The sequence below is a fragment of the Lissotriton vulgaris genome, chromosome 7 (genome assembly GCF_964263255.1).
Source record: "Lissotriton vulgaris chromosome 7, aLisVul1.2, whole genome shotgun sequence".
Lineage (NCBI taxonomy): Eukaryota > Metazoa > Chordata > Amphibia > Caudata > Salamandridae > Lissotriton > Lissotriton vulgaris.
In genome coordinates, this window is record NC_141695.1 from 1,392,482,963 (window position 1) to 1,392,503,818 (window position 20,856).

Genomic DNA, 20,856 nt, shown 5'->3' on the forward strand with positions numbered 1-20,856 from the left:
TAACGTATGCAACATTACCATTTCAGATGTTTCCTTATGCATTTCTGTCTGGGTTATTGTAAATTTCCTCCCTCATCAATAGAAATTCACTTTCACTCTGCCCCTTCTGTTTAACTTTGTGTATGTTGACTTTCTTTCTTATTTGAACCTAGTTAGTTATTAGTTGCTTTCACTGACTGTATATGTAGTGTCAATGCAATACGTCCATTTGAAAAACCAAGACAACAGTTCTTAAGAAAAAGTCCGAGCACTTGTTTTAATTTTCAGTAATTACATCTCTTTTATTTTAACTATAAAAAACACAGGCAATCTGTTCAGATAAATAGGGAAGTAAGAAGAGGATAGGAGAGAAATTCTAATAGATTGTAAACTGGGGGTGGCTGGGAAGTGCAAGCAACCGCTTCTAGGATAGGTCAGAGAGTGAGAGGGGTCATTTGTAGAGCTGGAGGGAGACCAAGGCACCATGAGGTGAATGGGTTTTCCTGAAATTGCAGAGCTGGTGTTGGACAGGTCTGGCTGGAGTTGGACAGTGACATAACGAGCTAAAGGGACTTTCCTGAAGTCACGCATAATCTTAATGAGAGGTAGAGAAATAACACGGGACCAGTGAGACGTCTACTCTGTTCCTGTAGCCTTTGGCAGTTGGTCAGACCACTGCCCTATTCTAAATTTGTGGGCTATATCTTTGATCTGCAAACAGGCACGCTTGAATAAAAAAATATTTAAGCAAGGGATAAGAGACTTTTGGATTTAGAATTTCTCTGTTATCTCCCAATGACAGAGCACAGCAACCTGTGTTCTACCCACACGGGCAGTATGCACCAGAGCAGCATTGTCCTGTCCGGTTTGCAGTGATCACTGCCGAAGCTTAGAAGATGTAGAAAGGGGAATGCAGCCTCTTCATACTATACCATGGTCTCTGCTGAATCCGAAAGAGCTGTGGAGTCTGTTGGAATCAAAAGTGGTATGTGAAGTGTCTGTGCTGCAGACCACCATCTTTGGGATCATTCTTAGTTAAAAAATTGATTTGTCGGTGTCCAGGTAGGCCGTGGCAGTCTGGGTGCTGTACGCGCGGGATAATTGAGCACTTGGGAAGGGCAGGGCATAGGAACTGCAAGAGTTCTGCATAAAAGCCGGAAAGCGTAGGTCGCTGCTGTGAGGGAAGGCCGGCCCACCTGCCACACCCCGGACTGCCAGTGGGCCCTCCTCCAGGCGGGGGCCATAGCTCATTGTTGAGAAGTCAGCTCCTCCATGGCCCACTAGCGAGTTGAAATCAAAGCTGTAGCAGGTGGAGTAGTTGGTAGAAGGTTGAGTACGGAAGTCATGGGAGATCTCGGCTGAGGGGCTGGTTTCTGGCTCGACTGGGTCTTCAGGCCCGAGGTAAGCCATGTTGAGTGATTCAGATTTCCCTATGTTGCTTTCCTGGGGCACATCACCAGCAGGTCTGTAAGAAATGGAGAAGTGGAGTCAAACATTTGTAGTGGTACAAGAGTTTTCAATCCTCATTACATCATTCAGCAAGCTAATCTATACCTAAAGAACATAAAATAAAAAAAGGCAAATGCAGATTCTATTTAAACATAAATGTGCATCTAAACTTTACAATAGAAGGAATCTTGCAGAACCAGGCACTTTAACGGTATTCATATGGCTGGACAGTTTGTGTAATGTGGCACTCGCATGACCAAACCGGAAGGCAGCGACTACAGTAATCTCTGTTCTGGAAAAAAGAAAGTTGACATTTGGTGACATTAGTTGTAGGGGTCTGCAGGACTAAAATACTGGAATAGTTTTATTTTTGAATATTGTTCATAAGTCGCCTCAAGGGAGAGGGTATGATCACTGCATTTGGTGTGTGAATTATGGTATGCATGCTGTTGTGAAATACAACCATGACAGGCAAAGTTCGGTGGTTTCGTAACTTCACTTGAACTGTGTTTTTTAAGTAAATTGTACAATGAATAATTCTCTTGCGGTGTCTTTTATGTCTTGTATACAGTGCTTCATTAACCAGTGGTTCAGTAATGCACTACATTAATTCTATTAATGAAATATAAATTAAATAAATGCTATCCACCCGCATGGAGTGGTGGTGGGTTGTGTTATCCATATGCGTTGGTAGTTACAAAGTTATCTGATGGTGTGGTTTTCTGGTGGCATGGCTTCCACTCATGCATGCGATGCTTTTAAAGTCGACAGGACTATGTGCCATGTTGATGGTCTCTTTTTCCATCTGGAATGTGGGGACCATGAGGCCATAGAACCACGGAGAGCAGTGGCGGTGCACTCTACCTCATTAAACAGCTGTCTTTTATGAGGCCTCTGACCATGTGGTAGCATAGCAAGCAGAGAAGTCTTACTCAAAGGTGTGGTAGATGGATAGCAAATCAGATACAGCATAACACAGTATATCTCATAGTATGCAGCTGTCCTCTGCCTCTCGCTATTCTGCGAAGGTTCTCTCTCTGTGGCGCTTGATATTGCTATTGTTGTGATGGCATCTGTGCGTGGCTTGTCTAATTGGAAGCCCTGTTGGATTGGGGCAATTTGGCCGGTCTTCTTGTAGGTGTGACTTCTCTTATCTGTTGCCCTTTGAACTGGAGGGCTCCTATCAACTTTCCTGTGTCTATGGGCCAGATGTAGGTAAGTATATTTTACCGACTCATAAATACCGAATTTTACCGATTCGGTATTTATGAATCGGTAAAATTGAAGGAGGGAGATTTAGGTAAATTCGGTAATTGAATTACCGAATCTGTAAAAATCGGTATTTACCGAATCGGTAAATACCGAGTCGGTAATGCCCATTGATTCCTATGGGCCTTGAAGCCCATAGGAATCAATGATTCAGAAAAGGGGGGTGGTGATGAACAGAATGTCTGAATTAACTCACTGCACCATCAGGATTCAAGCAAGCCGGGCCGAAGACGGCTGAAATGCCAGAAACCGGTCCCCGGTAGCTTGTCTCCTTTCTGGTGAAGAATTGGCTTGGTAGTTTAGTCTGCCCTGTTCCCATGATGCACTGGGCCAGGGACAGACTGATTTGCATATAGCCAGGTTCTGAGCTGGGATGGTGCAGTGAGATAAATAACGGTGATGGATCAAGCCCTGATCTTTGGACTGGGTAAGAGTGGTCTGCTTAATTCAGACACTCTGTTCATCACCACCCCCTTTTCTGAATCGTGTCTGCAGTGTCTAGCACAGACTTTAAGTAAGAATTATCCATGTTCTTCTCTTGCTCCATGAGGGCGGTCGCTCTTTTTTTATACTGCTCTGGCAAATGTTTCATTAGTTCTGCTACCTCCTCCAAGTGTAGTTGGGCATATCTATTAATCAGGGCATTGGAATTTGTAATGTGGCACTGTGTTGCAGCGCCACTCTCAATCTTCCTCCCAACAATTTTCATTGCCTTCTTTATCTGGGGCTGGTCCAGAAGTAGTTGGTTCTTTCGCTCTTTTCCTTGTGGTGGTCACAATGCTGGAGTCCCCTAGCGCATTACCTAATATGTATGCAGGGTCCTTCAAGGAGAGCCTATATTTCCTCTCGACCCTGAGTGTCACTGACCTGCAAGTTTCTGGCTTTCGAAGACTTCTCTCCACTGAACTTGGATGCTAGGAAGCTTGACAAGTACTGGTTCTTACTCTGTGAGGGTAGTAGTGTCTCTAGAAGAAAGCATGTCTGCGATATTTCCTTCTTCAACTGGACACCGTACTTGTCTGCTGCTCTTTTTCGGTGTCGAGGTCTCGTATGCAAGTGTTTCGGCTGCTTCCTTCTTATTTTTCTCTCAACGTTGGTCATCTTTAGATGCCAACGTTCTTTTCTGAGGCTTGCCTGCTTGCAGTATACTTGCTGTCAGATCAGAGGGGTTCTTTTGACCTCGAATTTCTTTGATTGGCGAACCTTTTAGCTCCGAGGCAGCCTTTTGGGCTCTAGAGTCCATTGTTCTAGACTTCCCCACACTTTGTTTCTTTAGCATTGCCTGTGCCTGCTTTTCCTTGTGTGTTGTGTGCTCTCGCTCGACATTGATTACCTCCTTTTTATTGTCCGGTCCCTCTCCCTCTGCGATGTTGTCCTCTTCCTACTCACTTGACAGTCCGAGGTCCCTCAGTAACAGAGTTTTCTTCTGTCCCTCATGGCATGGTGTGTCTGCCTTTGCTTCTCCCTTGCCCTTAGTGTTTTGGGCTTGAACCCTGCACAAGCCTTGCAGCCCTCAATGTGGTGGTCTCGCGATATTCAGAGATTACACACCTGGTGGTTGTCTTTCTGGGCAAACATGTGGTGGCACTCCAGGCAGAAGTGGAAGGGTGTGTTCTCCATGTCACTCAGAGCAGGGGACCTCACCCAGGTATTTTCCGCCCTTCTGTTGTTGGCCGCCCTCATGCTGCACTTACTTCTTTGGTGCCTCTCTGTAGAAATCGGTGGATTCTTTCAAACAAAGCCCCTTTCTTTGCGACTGCTGAGATTTTTGTTTTTCCTCTGGAATTTTGACTTTTTCTTCCACGATCCTTCGTTTTACTCTTCTCTCTTATGAAAATTAATGATGCTTCAGTAATGTTTTTAGACTCAACAACGGAAAAAAGAATCTGAAGATGGCAACCTTGCGCAGAGGCTTCTGGGATGAGCATCTGACATCAGGATAAGGCTGGAACAATCACCAAATTGTGATGACACTTGACACTCAACAAAAAATAAAGAGTAAAGAGAAAATAGACTACTATAAGAGGAGAGTTCTGGACCCAACCACTAGATGGAGGAATAATGCACAGCACATGAATCCAGAAAAGATTCACGCTGCAAAAACATCAAAATAACTCTAAGACTCACTGTTTGCTCCCCTGTGCCCACATTACAACTCCCAGCAGGGACCGATGCGGGCATCATTGTTGTTGACGGCCACACCTCAGACCATACTTTATGGCCCCTGGGAAAATGTTTGTGAATGCTTATGTTATATATCATACCTGGAAAAAATGCTGCTTTCTTTTGTAGTTTGCATCCCATGGAATGCAGCAGGGTGCTGCAAGTAGTCCTCAGCGCTTGCAGGTACTCCTATTTCCTGAGGCTGGCTCTCTTGCACATGAGGAAAAGGAGTGGCTGGAGAGGGAGTGGCAGGTGGAGAAATGGGATGGAAGGAGCAGTCAGGGCTGGGAAGCTGCATGACCAGGTCCAGGGGCCGTACTCCCATCTCCTCTTCCAATGTGGAATCACATGGCCCAGACAAGCGCACCTGTTTATATTCTGGGAAGAAACAAGAGGCAGCTTTATATATTTTATTCTTTTGATTGCATATCATCGGTTACCAACTTGAGATGTCAATAGTCTGTATAGGTGGGCAGGTTCATGTATTTCAAGCAATTTATTTGTAATGAATATAAAAATGTTTTCATCATTATCATCAAAATACTTTATTTTCGATCAAAAGTATCTTATCAAGTGCAAAGTGCCAAACAATGTAAAAATAATGCAAACAATAAAAACAGTATACAAAATACAGAATACAGCATAGATAAAAGCAATGCAGATTTAAAATCAATAAAAATAGCCCCATACAAGGATTTGGGAAACTATGAAATACATTTGGAACGTTGATCCATAATGCATGCCAAAATCTGGCCAGACCGAATACCACCACCCTACTCATGTCAGTGGCTATTATTTCCAAGTAATGCCCAGGTCCTACCAATCTACATAGTGGCACAATCCACTTTGGCCGCAGATTTTTATACTAGGGGCAGAAGAATAAATAGCAGGTGGAAAATTGACTCTGGGCAAGCATTGCTTGCAGGACACTCATCGTACGTGATGGTCACTGTTGGAGTTGGCTGTGTGAATAGTTTCCCCTGTGATATGTCTTCCTTGTTCCACCACGCTATTTCCTGATGCACTGCATGCGTGACAACCACTAGATCTTCCCATCTTCCTATTGCCTGTGACCAGGCTGTTCTATCCATTCTTGGAATGATCTCATGTGAAGGCGAATATTTGGTATCAGGTGTATGCATGACACCGTCAATCCCATTAGTTTGCTTACTGTCCTCACTGTTAGAGCTTGCCCCTTGTGGTAAAGACGTGTTTCTTTCAGTATTGCCAAATTTCTCTTTGTGCTGGGGAACACCTTGCCCTATCTGGTGTTGATCTCTGCCCCATAGAATATCTTCACCTGTTCTGGTTCTATTGAAGACTTTCCCCAATGGATTGAGAACCCCAGTTCGATTAGCGTTAATATGACCTGCTGGATGTGTTGTTTGCATTGTCTGTAAGAACTTACTTTTAGGAGCCAGTCGACGAGCTAGAGGTATACATGTATTCCTTGCTTCTTTAGGTATGCTGCTACCGCTGCTAGGCATTTTGTAAACACCCTTGGTGTGTATTGGAGTCCAAATGCTAGTATTGTGAACTGGCAGTCAGTTTGGTTGATAACAAACCTTAGTAGGCCTTTGTGTTTTTCGTTGATGGGGATGTGTAAGTACGCGTCTTTTAAGTCTATTGTCGCCATGGAATCCCCCTCTTGTATCTGAAGTATTACTTCCTGCAGAGATGTCATTTTGAATCTTTGTTTCCTTATGAACTTGTTTAAGAATCTTAGATCTAGAATAGGTCTTAGTGTTTCGTCCTCTTTTGGTATGAGGAAGTATTTGGAGTAAACCCCCTTGTTTCTTTCCTTGTACGGCACTATCTCTATTGCCTCCTTGCTGAGCCGTTCCTGCACCTCTAGGAGCAAGAGCAAAAGTTCCTTTGCCGAGTGCACCTTGTTGTTTGGTCTCTAGTTTGGAGGTTATTTTTCTAGCTCTATTCAGTAGCCGTATTGTATGATGTTTAATATCCATTTGTCTGTTGTGACCTTTTTCCATTCTTGGAGTAAGTCCTTTATCTTGCCTCCTACTGGTGTTATATGTTCTAGGAATTGTCTGTTTTCTAAAATCAGGTTTTGGTTTTGCCTTATGTTTCCTTGATAACCTTGTTGGAAGGCTTGGTGCGATTTACCAGGTTGGTTGCCTCCCCTACCTGCTGGTCTTCTTGAGGGTGTACCCCTTGTCATCCTTCTGAATGGTAGTGCTCCCATGGACCTTGCTGTCTCGTTGTCCTTTTTGAGCTGAGTTAACTTGTTGTCAACTGGTGTTCCAAAAATTCGCTGTCCGTTGAACGGCATGTTAAGGATGTTGTTCTGTACCTCCGGCTTGAAGCCTGAAATCCTAAGCCATGCATGCCTTCTCTCTGTCACCCCAATCATTATCTGCCTGCTGGATGTCTCAGCAGCATCCAAGGCCGACTTCAAACATGTGTTAGCCATGTTTTTTCCTTCCTCTACCAGTTGGGCTGCCCTTTGCTGATACTGTTCTGGCAGATGCTTCAGGAGTTGTCCCACCTCCTCCCAGTGTTGGTATGCATGCCTGTTGATTAGGGCGTAAGAGTTTGAGATGCCCCATTGAATCGCCGCACTCCGCTCCACATTCCTCCCCATGAGGTCCATTCTTCTACTCTCCTTGTCTGGAGGTGGTCTGGCATTTGTGGATACATTGGCCCTTTTCCTAGCTGTTGATGTTATTATTGAATCAGCTGGCACTGTTCCCTGAATGTATGCAGGGTCCTTTGAGGAGTGTACTTCTTTTCTGTCCTCGGGGTCACTGATTTACATACAGCTTGCTCACTGACGGCTTCCCTGCCCTGGTCCAGCATGGGCAGGAATTGACTCCTTGTTAGTGTAGGTAGCAGAGTTTCTTGGAGAAAACAAGCCTTGGGCTTCTCCAACTTCACTCGATATGTCTTTGCAGCCTTTTTTACCACCATATTATAGATCCCTATATCGTCCGGCAGTGAAGGCCTTGAAGGGTATGTGTCTACTCTTTCCGGTATTTCGGCGTCAATCGGTATTTCGGCGTCAAGGTCATGCCACTCCAAGTCTTGCGCCTCCGAGGACGTCGAGTCCTGGTAGGTTTGCTGATCCTCCTCGCCTTCGCCCTCAAAGTAATAAAGGGCTTCTTCCTCCTATTCCTCGACCGGTTGAGGCATTTTTGGTGGCTCAGGGTCCACGTCGCCCCCTTCGGCTGCGGCCACGGACTTCGATGGGATGGTGTACTGGCTCATCCTCTCATCGAAGTCCTTTCTGAGTTGTAGGATGCTCGCCATTTCGGCCTAGAGCCTCCTTTTCTTCCTCTCCATCTAGGCAGCTTGTTCTGCGTCGAGAGTTTGAGCGCTTCGCTTCAAGGTCGTCGACATCTAAGTCGTGGTTGGCCCTTCCTTTCTCGGCATCAAGGTGTCCTTTTTGAGGGCATTCTTCGACGGCCTTGAATTTTCTTGGGTTTTTCAACGTCTGGGATTCCTTTTTCGAAGGATCCGCTGGGCTGCTTGTCTTTGGGAGCTGTTGCTTTCATCAAGAGCTTCAACGGCAATGCTCCCTTTGAGGACTTTGCTTCACTCTTACGAGTGTTGTTCGAGTGTCTGGGGGTCGACGACTCTCTTACCTCCTTCGACGTTTTCTTATAGACTTCGACGACTGTGCAGTCCACCGGTCCTTCGGTGATATTGTCCTCTTCTCCACTGGAGAGGCCCAAGTCTCGGAGGGATGGAGGTGGCCCTTGCCCCTGCATGGTGTAGTTTGCCCTTCTCTGCCACTCTCTTACTCTGAGGGTTTTCGGTGTAAACGCCGAGCACGTGTTGCAGTCCTCGCTGTTATGGTCGAGCGGCAGGCAGAGGTTGCAGACTGGATGCTGGTCCTTGTAGGCGTATTTGTGGTGGAAATTGTCACAGAATTTGAATGGTGTTTTGTCCATCTCCGCGCTCAGGTAGCCCCCTGTGTTTGCATTTTCCGTTGAACATTGAGATTTTGGTTGTAATCCTTCTCCTTCGTCGTCCCGGTTACCTGACCTGTAATCGGGTGTGTTGAAATCTGGGATTTCTTCGATTTTCTGTTATTTTTTGTCGATTCTTTCTCCAAATCTCTGAAACTCTTCGGTAACGATCCAGACCCAACAGCTGAAAAACAAATCTGAAAATGGGGACCAAAGCGTCGATGTCACAAAGAACACCAAATGGTGGTATGTCAACGCCCACCTGAGCTACGAAAAAAAAAAAGAGGAAAGACTACAATTCCAGACCCAACCACTAGATGGCGGAATAATGCACAGCATAGTGAATCCAGAAAGATTCATGCTGCAAAACTCATTGTTATGTCCAAGCCCTCCTCCCACCTCGCAGACTCCCTTCCAGTCCCCCTGGCAAAAACACTTAATCATACCCTAACCCCCTCTCTGGACTAAGATAATAAACAGCTCCCTGAGGACCAGGGTTATGCCAGATTGCCTCAAACTTGGTCAAGTCACGCCACTGCAAAAAAACAAAACTGGTTGCAGTCCCGAATTACCTCAATAACTTCAGATCTGTTTCTAACCTCCCCTTCCTAGTAACAATTCTCAAGAGATGTGCTCTCTTGCAACTCATCCAACACATTGACAGCAACAACCTCCTGGACCCTCACCAATTGGCCTTCAGAGAAGGATGCAGCACAGAAACAGCTACCCTGACTATAATAGATGACTTGCACAAAACCCATGATGCAGATCGATACTGCCTGCTCATGCTCCTAGACGTTTCGCTGGCCTTTGACACGGTTGACTACAAGCTTCTCTTGAACTGCCATCAAAAAAGGATTGGAGCAGATGGGGTGGTCCTACAATGGTCCACATCTTCTCTACTAAACCTCTCACAACAAATAAAAATAAACAATTCTTCTGACACATTTGCTATAACCTGGGGTGTCCCCCAAGGCTCGGTCTGTGCTCCCTGTTCAGTATGTACATGGTGCCCCTTACCGTCAACCTAAAACAAGCAAACATTCCATTCCACCTCTAAGCCCATGACACTCAGCTTTACTTAAAATTCCCTAACTAGATGATGTACACCAGCTAAATCCCACCCTCAAAGAAGTCCAACACTAGTTATCTCATAACCACCTAATTTTTATCAACGAGTTCACGTTTCAAAAGGTCCAAATGCCCTTTACAATTCTAGAATAAACAATTCCACTTTAAAATAAACTTCTAAATAGCTTAGAGCAACCCATTTCAACTCTCTTAAATTATCCACAAACTCTGTTAATGTTGCAAAATTTGGTTTGTTTCTTTGTTAACAATAATATTCTTAATTTTTTTTATCAATTAACACCCAAAAACTTGTAGGACCTTTAAAAGTTGTAATAATCTGAAGTTTCTTAGGTATTATAAAAGTTTGCAAATGAATTGCAAAATTAAAAAAATACCCAAGATTCAAATAAACTTCCTGAGTGAAGGAAATCATTACCTTTCAGTAAATACAATTATTTCTGTGTGCTTCAGTTCAGTCTGAATTGACTGCTTTTACTTTGGAAGGGATATAGCTCACAAAAAAGCATGTTAAGCATGCTTCAAGCTTGGAAAATCAGTTTCAATAGTATGATAGCGAAAGTGAAACTTTGTAACTGGGATGATATGGTAGGGTTGGATCATAGTGGTGTAATTCTGAAGGTCCTGTGGAAGCTGTCTTGGAACAGTAGTATCAAGGAAGTGTAGAAGCCAAGTAGGTTTTTAGCCTTTTAGATCTAGATAGCCTAGAAAGGTCAGTGTTCTGCCATCACAGTAAAATGTTGAGAGACCACTGCCGAGATCTGTGTGTAGCTATCATGACGAAAGATTGAACCCAAACCAATAGAATAAAATTTCCTCCTCTAAGGTCATAAAATAAATATTACTTAGCTGAGTGATAATAACATCTAATATATAATGCAAATTCATTAAAAAATGGTCAATGTATTCATATAATGATTCAAATATGTTTTCACAGTCAATGTTTGCATCTGTTTCAATAGAATTTTGAGAAGGTAGTTGTATTTTTTTGTGAGACATTGGCCATCTGTGTTTGTTTGCTGTAATTTGCGTCAACTTTTAGGTGTGCAAGCATTTATTTTCTTTGGGACATGGGAAGGCGATACTGATATTGACATCTTTGCATTCCTGGGCGAGTTTAGATAAAGTAGATTTCAGCTCTTCACTGTCATTTTCTGCTTGAAATCAGACTGGGTTGGAGAAGTTGTGTGAAATTCACTGATTGAATTAGTTATAAAAAATACTTATTCCAAATACCTTATTGCACGTTACGACCTGGTAATAGCATACACTCTGCGCAAAAGTTAACTTTTTTTATATTTGCCCACAGATGTGTGTATTGGACAATGGCTTTGGACATGGATCGAAGATATAAACAAGCATTGGAAATGCAATAGGTCTCGCATTAGGAAAGTTTGAGCTATTGGTATTCTAAATGACACTTTTTTTATTTATGTGTTGGTTTTGAAAGTAGCAAAATTAATAGCCTTGTCAGTTACAATGTCAATAGTTTTAACTTTTGCAAATGTGACACCTATAGCATTTGTAATGCAATGTGAGTTGTATTTACGTGACTTAGATGTATTGATATTACAAATAACAATGGCTTTTAATTTTGTAAATAATTAATACTTAAATAAAAGTTATTGTAATTTATAATGGCAATAACTTAAACGTTTGTAAATAACTTTTGTGAAGATTATGTTCAGTGTATTTTATTGTGACGAAAATCCAAGAACATTGCATTTGCACCTAAACACACACAGAGCCACACATATATAGATGTGGTGGTGGTGGATCTGGGGGATATGGTGGTGGTGGATGTGGTAGTGGATGTGGTGGTGGTGGTGATGGTGGATGTGGGGGTGGATGTGGTGGTGGATGTGGTGGTGGATGTGATGGTGGTGGATGTGGCGGTGGATGTCATGGTGGATGTGGAGGTGATGGTGGATGTGGAGGTGATGGTGGAATTGGTGGTGGATGTGGTGGTGGTGGTGGATGTGATGGTGGATGTGGTGGTGATGGTGGATGTGGTGGTGATGGTGGATGTGGTGGTGAATGCGGTGGATGTGGTGGTGGATGCGGTGGTGGATGCGATGGTGGTGGTAGTGGTGGATGGGGTGGTGGTTGTAGTGGATGTGGTGGTGGTTGTAGTGGATGTGGTGGTGGATGTAGTGGTGGTGGGTGTGGTGGTGGTGGTGGATGCAGTGGTGGTGGATGTGGAGGTGATGGTGGATGTGGTGGTGGTGGATGTGATGGTGGATGTGGTGGTGGTGGATGTGATGGTGGATGTGGTGGTGATGGTGGATGTGGTGGTGGATGTGGTGGTGGATGCGGTGGTGGTGGATGCGGTGGATGTGGTGATGGTGGATGCGGTGGTGGTGGTGGATGCGGTGGTGGTGGTGGATGGGGTGGTGGTTGAGGTGGATGTGGTGGTGGATGTAGTGGTGGTGGGTGTGGTGGTGGTGGTGGATGCGGTGGTGGTGGATGCGGATGTGGTGGATGTGGTGGTGGTGGATGCCATGGTGGATGTGGAGGTGATGGTGGATGTGGTGGTGGTTGTGGAGGTGATGGTGGATTTGGTGGTGGTGGTGGATGTGATGGTGGATGTGGTGGTGGATGCGGTGGTGGTGGATGCGGTGGATGTGGTGGTGGATGCGGTGGTGGAGGATGCGGTGGTGGTGGTGGATGGGTTGTTGTTTGTGGTGGATGTGGTGGTGGATGTAGTGGTGGATGGGGTGGTGGTTGTGGTGGATGTGGTGGTGGTGGATGTGATGGTGGATGTGGTGGTGATGGTGGATGTGATGGTGGATGCGGTGGTGGTGGATGCAGTGGATGTGGTGATGGTGGATGCGGTGGTGGTGGTGGATGCGGTGGTGGTGGATGTGGTGGATGTCATGGTGGATGTGGAGGTGATGGTGGTGGTGGTGGATGTGATGGTGGTGGTGGATGTGATGGTGGATGTGGTGGTGGTGGATGTGGTGGTGATGGTGGATGTGGTGGTGGATGAGGTGGATGCGGTGGATGTGGTGATGGTGGATGCGGTGGTGGTGGTGGATGCGGTGGTGGTGGTGGATGGGGTGGTGGTTGAGGTGGATGTGGTGGTGGATGTAGTGGTGGTGGGTGTGGTGGTGGTGGTGGATGCGGTGGTGGTGGATGCGGATGTGGTGGATGTGGTGGTGGTGGATGCCATGGTGGATGTGGAGGTGATGGTGGATGTGGTGGTGGTTGTGGAGGTGATGGTGGATTTGGTGGTGGTGGTGGATGTGATGGTGGATGTGGTGGTGATGGTGGATGTGGTGGTGGATGCGGTGGTGGTGGATGCGGTGGATGTGGTGGTGGATGCTGTGGTGGTGGTGGATGGGTTGTTGTTTGTGGTGGATGTGGTGGTGGATGTAGTGGTGGATGGGGTGGTGGTTGTGGTGGATGGGGTGGTGGTTGTGGTGGATGTGGTGGTGATGGTGGATGTGGTGGTGATGGTGGATGTGGTGGTGGATGCGGTGGTGGTGGATGAGGTGGATGTGGTGATGGTGGATGCGGTGGATGTGGCGATGGTGGATGCGGTGGTGGTTGTGGTGGATGGGGTGGTGGTTGTGGTGGATGGGGTGGTGGATGTAGTGGATGTGGTGGTGGATGTAGTGGTGGTGGGTGTGGTGGTGGATGCGGTGGTGGTGGATGCGGATGTGGTGGATGTGGTGGTGGTGGATGTCATGGTGGATGTGGAGGTGATGGTGGATGTGGAGGTGATGGTGGATGTGGTGGTGGTGGTGGTGGTTGTGGAGGTGATGGTGGATGTGGTGGTGGTGGTGGATGTGATGGTGGATGTGGATGGTGGTGGTGTATGCGGTGGATGTGGTGGTGGATGCGGTGGATGCGGTGGTGGTGGTGGTGATGGTGGATGTGGTGGTGGATGCGGTGGATGTGGTGGTGGATGCGGTGGTGGTGGTGGATGGGGTGGTGGTTGTGGTGGATGTGGTGGTGGATGTAGTGGTGGATGGGGTGGTGGATGTAGTGGTGGATGGGGTGGTGGTTGTGGTGGTGGTGGTGGATGTAGTGGTGGTGGGGGTAGTGGTGGTGGGGGTAGTGGTGGTGGGGGTGGTGGATGCGGTGGTGGTGGGGGTGGTGGTGGATGTGGCGGTGGTGGTGGATGTGGCGGTGGTGGATGTGATGGTGGTGGATGTGATTGTGGTGGGTGTGGTGGTGGATGTGGCGGTGGATGTCATGGTGGATGTGGAGGTGATGGTGGATGTGGTGGTGGATGTGGTGGTGGTGGTGGATGAGGTGGTGGTTGTGGTGGATGTGGTGGTGGATGTAGTGGTGGTGGGTGTGATGGTGGTGGTGGGTGTGGTGGTGGTGGTGGATGCGGTGGTGGTGGATGTGGCGGTGGATGTCATGGGGATGTGGAGGTGATGGTGGATGTGGTGGTGGTGGTGGTGATGGTGGATGTGGTGGTGGATGCGGTAGTGGTGGATGCGGTGGTGGTGGTGGATGGGGTGGTGGTGGTGGTGGATGTGGTGGTGGATGTAGTGGTGGTGGTGGTGGTGGATGTAGTGGTGGTGGATGTGGTGGTGGTGGATGCAGTGGTGGTGGTGGAAGTGGTGGTGGTGGATGCGGTGGTGGTGGAAGCGGTGGTGGATGTGGTGGTGGATGTGGCGGTGGATGTGGCGGTGGATGTCATGGTGGATGTGGAGGTGATGTGGATGTGGTGGTGGATGTGGTGGTGGATGTGGATGTGATGGTGGATGTGGTGGTGGTGGATGTGGTGGTGGTGGATGTGGTGGCGGTTGATGTGGTGGTGATGGTGGATGTGGTGGTGTATGCGGTGGATGTGGTGGTGGATGCGGTGGTGGATGCGGTGGTGGTGGTGGTGGTGGATGCGGTGGTGGTGGATGCGGTGGTGGATGTGGTGGTGGTGGATGCGGTGGTGGATGTGGTGGTGGTGGATGTCATGGTGGATGTGGAGGTGATGGTGGATGTGGTGGTGGATGTGATGGTGGAGGATGCGGTGGATGTGGTGATGGTGGATGCGGTGGTGGATGGGGTGGTTGTGTATATTGTCTAGAAGCCTTGTATCAGCAGAGCTGGGCATTAGAATCACTCACTCGTGGGTACAGAAGAGAAGGAGGGCACAGTCAATCTTAACGCAGGCAGACACAATGCAGCAGCGGTCAGTGGTCACACAGGGGGCTGCGTGGCGGTGAGGGGAGCGACCGGCCTGGTAAACAGGATACGGGTAAAGGATAAGTGTAGGCTAAGGTCTAGGGCTAGACTTGGAGTTCCCCATTTGTAAATCAATGGAAAGACATGTAACAGTACATATTAGAGGTTAGATTTTACAATTTAACGGAAAAACGATAGGGATTCTTACAGGATTAACAAATTGCCAACAAATGTTTTATCACTCATCATAATTCTCATTTAAAGTAGAGAATGAAAGCGGAAAAATTAAAATAGAATGGAGAGATGAAAAAAAGAAATAGGAGGCAAATTATGGAAGATAAAAGTGGAACAGAAAAAATAGCAAGAGATCAAAGTAGCAAGATAGAAAACTAAGAAAAAATAGAGGAAAAAGAAAAAATAATGAGGGAGACAAAGAACAACTAAGAAATAAAGTAAAATAGAGATAGTATGAGACGCAAAGAAAAGAAGATTTGCTACATACTCATAGTACGCAGAGGCAGCTTAGCGGAGAGAGAAAAAGAGAAGAAAAGACAAAGGAAGAAACAAAGAAAGATAACGTATAAGTGAGAAAAGAAAGCAAGACAGAAAATGTTGGAGAAACAAAGGCGGACAGAGGTAAAGAGGCTGAAAAAGCTAGAAAGAGAAATAAAAAAACACAAAGGTAAAGAGGTGAAGAGTTGCTAGAGAGGCTGCAGACCGAGACAGCATGGTGGATTTGCTAGAATCCCTGCAAACGCGGACAGACTTGGAGAACAAGCGCAGTTCGTAGGTAGAGGCTGAGAAAAAAATGCAGATAAGGTACAGAGGAAGAGAGGGAGACAAAGAGGGATAGAGAGCGGCAGAGAGCATCTGCAGAGCGAGACTGTGGCCACGTAGGTAAAGCGTGGCATGGCCTGTGGCTAATGTAGAAGAATGACCCCACAGCGGCAATGTGGCAAGCAGAGAGCAGCATTGTTCTGGGATAGTACCCAGGCGGATGCAGTGCCACTTCGGAGGGACCATGCACTGACATCATTGAATGGGGTACTTACAATTTTCAGCCTGATAGTCTGGCACAAACTGCTCGTCATTGTCAGGTACCTGATTCCAGGTCATTCCCGGCACTCTGCTCTGATGCAGAAGCAGTGCGCGACCATTCTCAATGGGGGGCAGACAGCAACAGGAAGGGTAAGGAGGGTGCAGATACCTACAGCAGTGGGGGAGGGGGTGTGCCCCCAGCAACAGCTACGTAAAGTGTCAAACTCGTTTCCCTTTTGTGTGCCCCCTGGAATCTCCTCAACTCGGCATACCATAACTAAACGGATTGAAGCTGCAAAAGAAAACAACGAGAAGTGAACAGTCCTCCCAGATCCCAGAGATGTGCCTGACTGCGTGACAGGAAGGGGGAGAAGCGAGCCAAACTGAGATTTGTAGAACGCGATTTATTCGCAATTAAATATGTGGTTTCGAGACATTCCCGCGAGTTACTTATTCCATCAAGTAACAGAGACTGAAAAAGAGTTCAGCAGAAAGAATAGTTTTTTGGAATTTATTGAGAGTGCGGTTCACAGGCACTGTGTTTTCGGGAAGCAAATTAACCCATTTTCTTGGCCCCCTCTAGTTCACGACGAGCTGAAGAGAGAGAGAGAAACAAGACGGAGGGCATTGCTGTGGGGAGGGGGGAGGAGAAATGCGACACAACAGCACTTCACGGGCGGCCGTGAAACTGAAAGCACGGCTGGCCGGCCGTGAAAGCCGTTGATGCTGCAGGGGGTGGAGCGGCACCAAGCTGGGCAACAGATGGCTGACAATTTGATGCTGTGCACGCGCAAGCGCATTGACCTAAAAGCGCACGGGCACAGGACCAAATCGCCAGTCAGTTAAAGTCTGTTTAAAGCCCTATAGTCTCGTGACCTCAATGCTTGCGCATTGATAGGTCACGAGACCTAAAAAGGGATCAAGAGACATGTAGAAGCTATGAACCGAATGGGCATGGCATCTGTCAAAGATTTTTCCCTTCACTTTTTTCAAGTGTTCAAGCAAATTACCAGCTTTATGGTAGAGGGTATGTTGGTACCTCACATTTAAAAGGTTTCAAATGTAATTGCCATCTTTTATACTGCTGATTAATATTCAATTGGATTTTATTGTAGACAGAGGGGCTAGATTTTCTGTGCATTTCTTTACTGATGTTTATTGGGTTTCTTTTTTAACAGTTACTTTCAATTGGATGGCTGCGTCCATGTTAAGTATAGGAAGAAAAGCAAAAGCATGTAATTTTTTTCACATTATAGCATTTCCGGAGCTGTATTTAGTTATGGTGAAACAGATCCTTCACTGACCACTCTGTAAACTCTCAGTTTCTCTTCTTGGACTCTTCGCCTTTCTCTTCATCCTAGAGTCTCGTTCTCTAGAAACAGAAAAAGACCACACAAAAAAACAATTAGCATATATGTGCAATGGAAAGGTGGTATTGCGTCTTATTCAGTAAGTGACTGGGTGAATTTCCCCATTCCCCATTCAACGCACCAATGACGAGAGGAATCCTAGACTAGGACAGGCAATAGATTTTAGAAGGTGCAGTAACACATTTGGCTGTAAATCTAAATTGGCACCAATACACCCATCAGCTGCCACAGCCCTAATAGTCCAGGGTCTGTCCATGCTACAGCATTGAAACTATGATAATGCAGTTGATCGACTATGCTATAAGAATCAGACACAAAGTATAACTTTTACCTACAATTGTAATGGACTTGTTAGTGATTTTCTATGCCTTTGACTCCTGGCACCTATGCCACACTTTCCTTCAGCAGGGCCTCTCTGGAACACTACTGGTGTGGTCCATCTCAAAAGTGTAACTTAATCACAGCTGCCACTGTAGTGGGGGAGAGTGGGCTGTTGGGCTAAACACTTCCAAAGTTACTTTGTTTGGCCAGAGTGGACGCTCTCCAGCGGAGTTCACGTAATTTTGCACCACTGCGCTCTGCTTGGAGTGGCGGAGGGGAGTTTACCGTTGTGCACCACTCACTATAGTGCTGCGGTGGGCCGAGCTCCATTTGTGAGAAGGCATGCCTGATGAAAACGTCAAGAGCCTCTTTCCTCTTCAGTGCCACAACTCTCCAATGGCTGAGGCCTACGTCACACATACCATGTGGTTGCCAATCATAATGTGAGTGACGTCAACCCCTCCCAAGCGCTGTAAACGTAAAACTAGATATGTGTTAGTAACAAAATAAGTTAATGGCGTGGTCACCATTTTGGAAGCTGAATGTAGTAGTCAGTGAGGAATGGATAATAGAGTGGTGGAGGCATGCCCCCGCACACTGACTTTACAAGGTCCCCACACACTGCACCGGGCACGGGATGAGCACCGGCAATCATACCAGCGACAGCAGGAGGTGCGGCGAGGATAAAGGCAAGCACAAGTTTAAAAAGTGCTCAAGAGAGCGAGGAGGTGAGTGCTGAGTCAGCCAGTCACCCACTGGGCCGCTGGCGGTATAGTCGAACAACAGAGACGCCGCTCAAATCGGCCCCCAGGCTGCTCAAAAGTAGCCCACAGCAGGAACTCTGACCCCGGCCCCTCGGGCATTGCCCGAATGCCTCCGTTACCAATCCGACGCTGCTTAGCGTGCAAGGCACCGTCTCCTGGTAAATATTTATCAGGCATGTTTCCGAAATAACAACTTAAATAATAGAGCATAGAACCCTTTGCATTCCACCGCAGACGAAACTCTGCTGAATTACACTGAGGTTTTAGACAGGTTCACGGAATTCCACGAAATAGAACTCCGTGAGTTTCACCCACCCCCACATTCTAAATCTGCATAGCCTTAGTAACATTTTTAGGACCTCCTCTTCAAATTTTGTATTAGACCACTAGTCAGTGCTTAATTTGGAAAAAACATAGTGCTGGGGCTCTCAACAGGAGGAAACAAGAGCTTGCACCATCCTTTGCTCCTGACAGCCCTGCCAATGACAGCACCAACACACTACTAATCATCTCACTCTTAAAAGTGTGACCATTCACACTATTAAGGACCCCCAAAGCTATAAGAAAGACTTTGGAGGCAAATACTAATAATTGGAAATTGAAACTGAAATAATAAACAGAAGTTGTTGTGCTCGTACCTAAATTGACAGACACTCCTGCCATGTGGCAGACAGTCATAAGCCCCGGTGCTGGCAATTTAGTGCCGGTGCTGAGCACCGGAAAGCACCGGCACACATTAAGCACTGCCACTAGTTCACCTCTGTGTTATCAGAGATATCCATTTGTGTTTCGGGATTTAGTCACACCTCGCCCCATACGGTCTCCCATAGCATCTCTCAAGGCTCTATATTGACAACTATGATGTTCAATGTGTACGTAGAATCCTGCTCTTGAAACATGATATCTCACATAATCAACACACAGAAGTCACAGAACTCTACCTATGTAGTGCCATTGATCAGTGACATCCTGATCTGAGAGCTTACCTCAACACCCTACAACAAGTCTGACATCTTCCTAAAGAATAACCATACCCAAAGTGTATCTGTTTATCAATGACAGGGTACTTAGTAGTGAAATATTGTCTAGCAGTGTTTGTTTTATGTCGACCTGCTGTCTGGGCGAATTTCTTTTCTCTGGTACATTTTAGAGATGTGCACCCCTTTCTTGGAGCTTTAGGGCTAACCCCAAGAAACGGGTGCAAATATTGACATCTTTGTATTTAATGATGAGTTGTATCTTTAAATTACTAACAAACTGTCACAGCTTCATTATGTCCTGAATCAGTGTTTTAAAGACCTCCTCTCTTGCGGACTGCAACAATCGCATTGCTTTTGCACACTGTATTTAAATCACCACTTAATAAATCTGATCACCTAGCAGTAAGTTCTTGATACTTGTCCAATGATTGCTGTCATTTACAGAGCTCCCCAGCTGATCACCAATGAACAGAAATAAGGCCATATCACACTAATCCTAAAATAACTTAATTTGATCTGTTTATAAGCCCGCGTTAAATTGCCCTCTTGCATGAGACCCAGTGCCACCAATTCCATTTCCTTTGGTCGCATACATCTGACTGATTGAAAGAGCAGAGCTATCAAGCAGGCTAAAACAGTTTACAGGCCCAAGCCTCAGAAAGCAGAACCATTCCTCAGGTTATGCAGATCGCCCAAGCTGAGAGGACATCAGTATCCTTCAGGTTACACAGTTGTTTCCGGATAAAGCCTCAGCTGGCAAACCATTATTCTGATTACACAGGGCTTAACATGTCTGGCTTTAGAGACTTCAGCTGTGGCATAGTTTCTCACCGCTTGTGGTTCATTCCATCTTCGCGGAAGCCTTTGGCGAATGGGTTTGTGCGGATCTTCAGCTGAGTGATCTGTAGAAAGAATTTAAAAAAAAACTATTTCTTAAGTTCATGAGCTTGAGCAATGTAAGGATGGGTGGAATGTCTATATGGTGCTGGCACAGACTGAAGGAGAAGACTGACCAACGGGGTAAAGAAAGGAGAGGGAGATAGGGGACTAGCAGAAGCAAACGAGGACAAAGCAAGGTAGGGCTGCGGATTGACGGGATAGACACCTATCCTGTTGTGGTGTTCTGGTACCAGTCAGGAACAGTATTACGGATGAATCTTGCGGTGGTGTGTTGAGAAATCTTCTTTGCTCACGGACACTCACTACATTTTTAGAAGGGACAGATCCCAGGCTAAGACATGGAGGCACACTTGGAGGCTGTGTTGAACGTTTGGTCAGTTGACAGCTCTTCTTGGACAATATACAGGGTGTAGCACAAACAACCTGATGTTTGATTCCATAAACTGCATGGTCACATAGTACTCAG

The 20,856-nt window shown here is 46.3% G+C and overlaps 1 protein-coding gene across 1 annotated transcript in view; it reads right to left on the reverse strand.

The window, feature by feature from the left end:
* Positions 1-1,014: 1,014 nt before the first annotated feature.
* TBX6 (T-box transcription factor 6) overlaps positions 1,015-20,856 on the reverse strand; it is an 89,218-nt gene continuing 69,376 nt past the window's right edge. The window contains exons 5-8 of the mRNA XM_086928973.1: positions 20,322-20,392; positions 17,360-17,427; positions 4,962-5,238; positions 1,015-1,444 (exon numbers count right to left, since the gene is read on the reverse strand). Coding sequence (XP_086785099.1) covers positions 1,015-1,444; positions 4,962-5,238; positions 17,360-17,427; positions 20,322-20,392 — 846 coding nt within the window. The remainder of the gene's footprint in view (positions 1,445-4,961; positions 5,239-17,359; positions 17,428-20,321; positions 20,393-20,856) is intronic.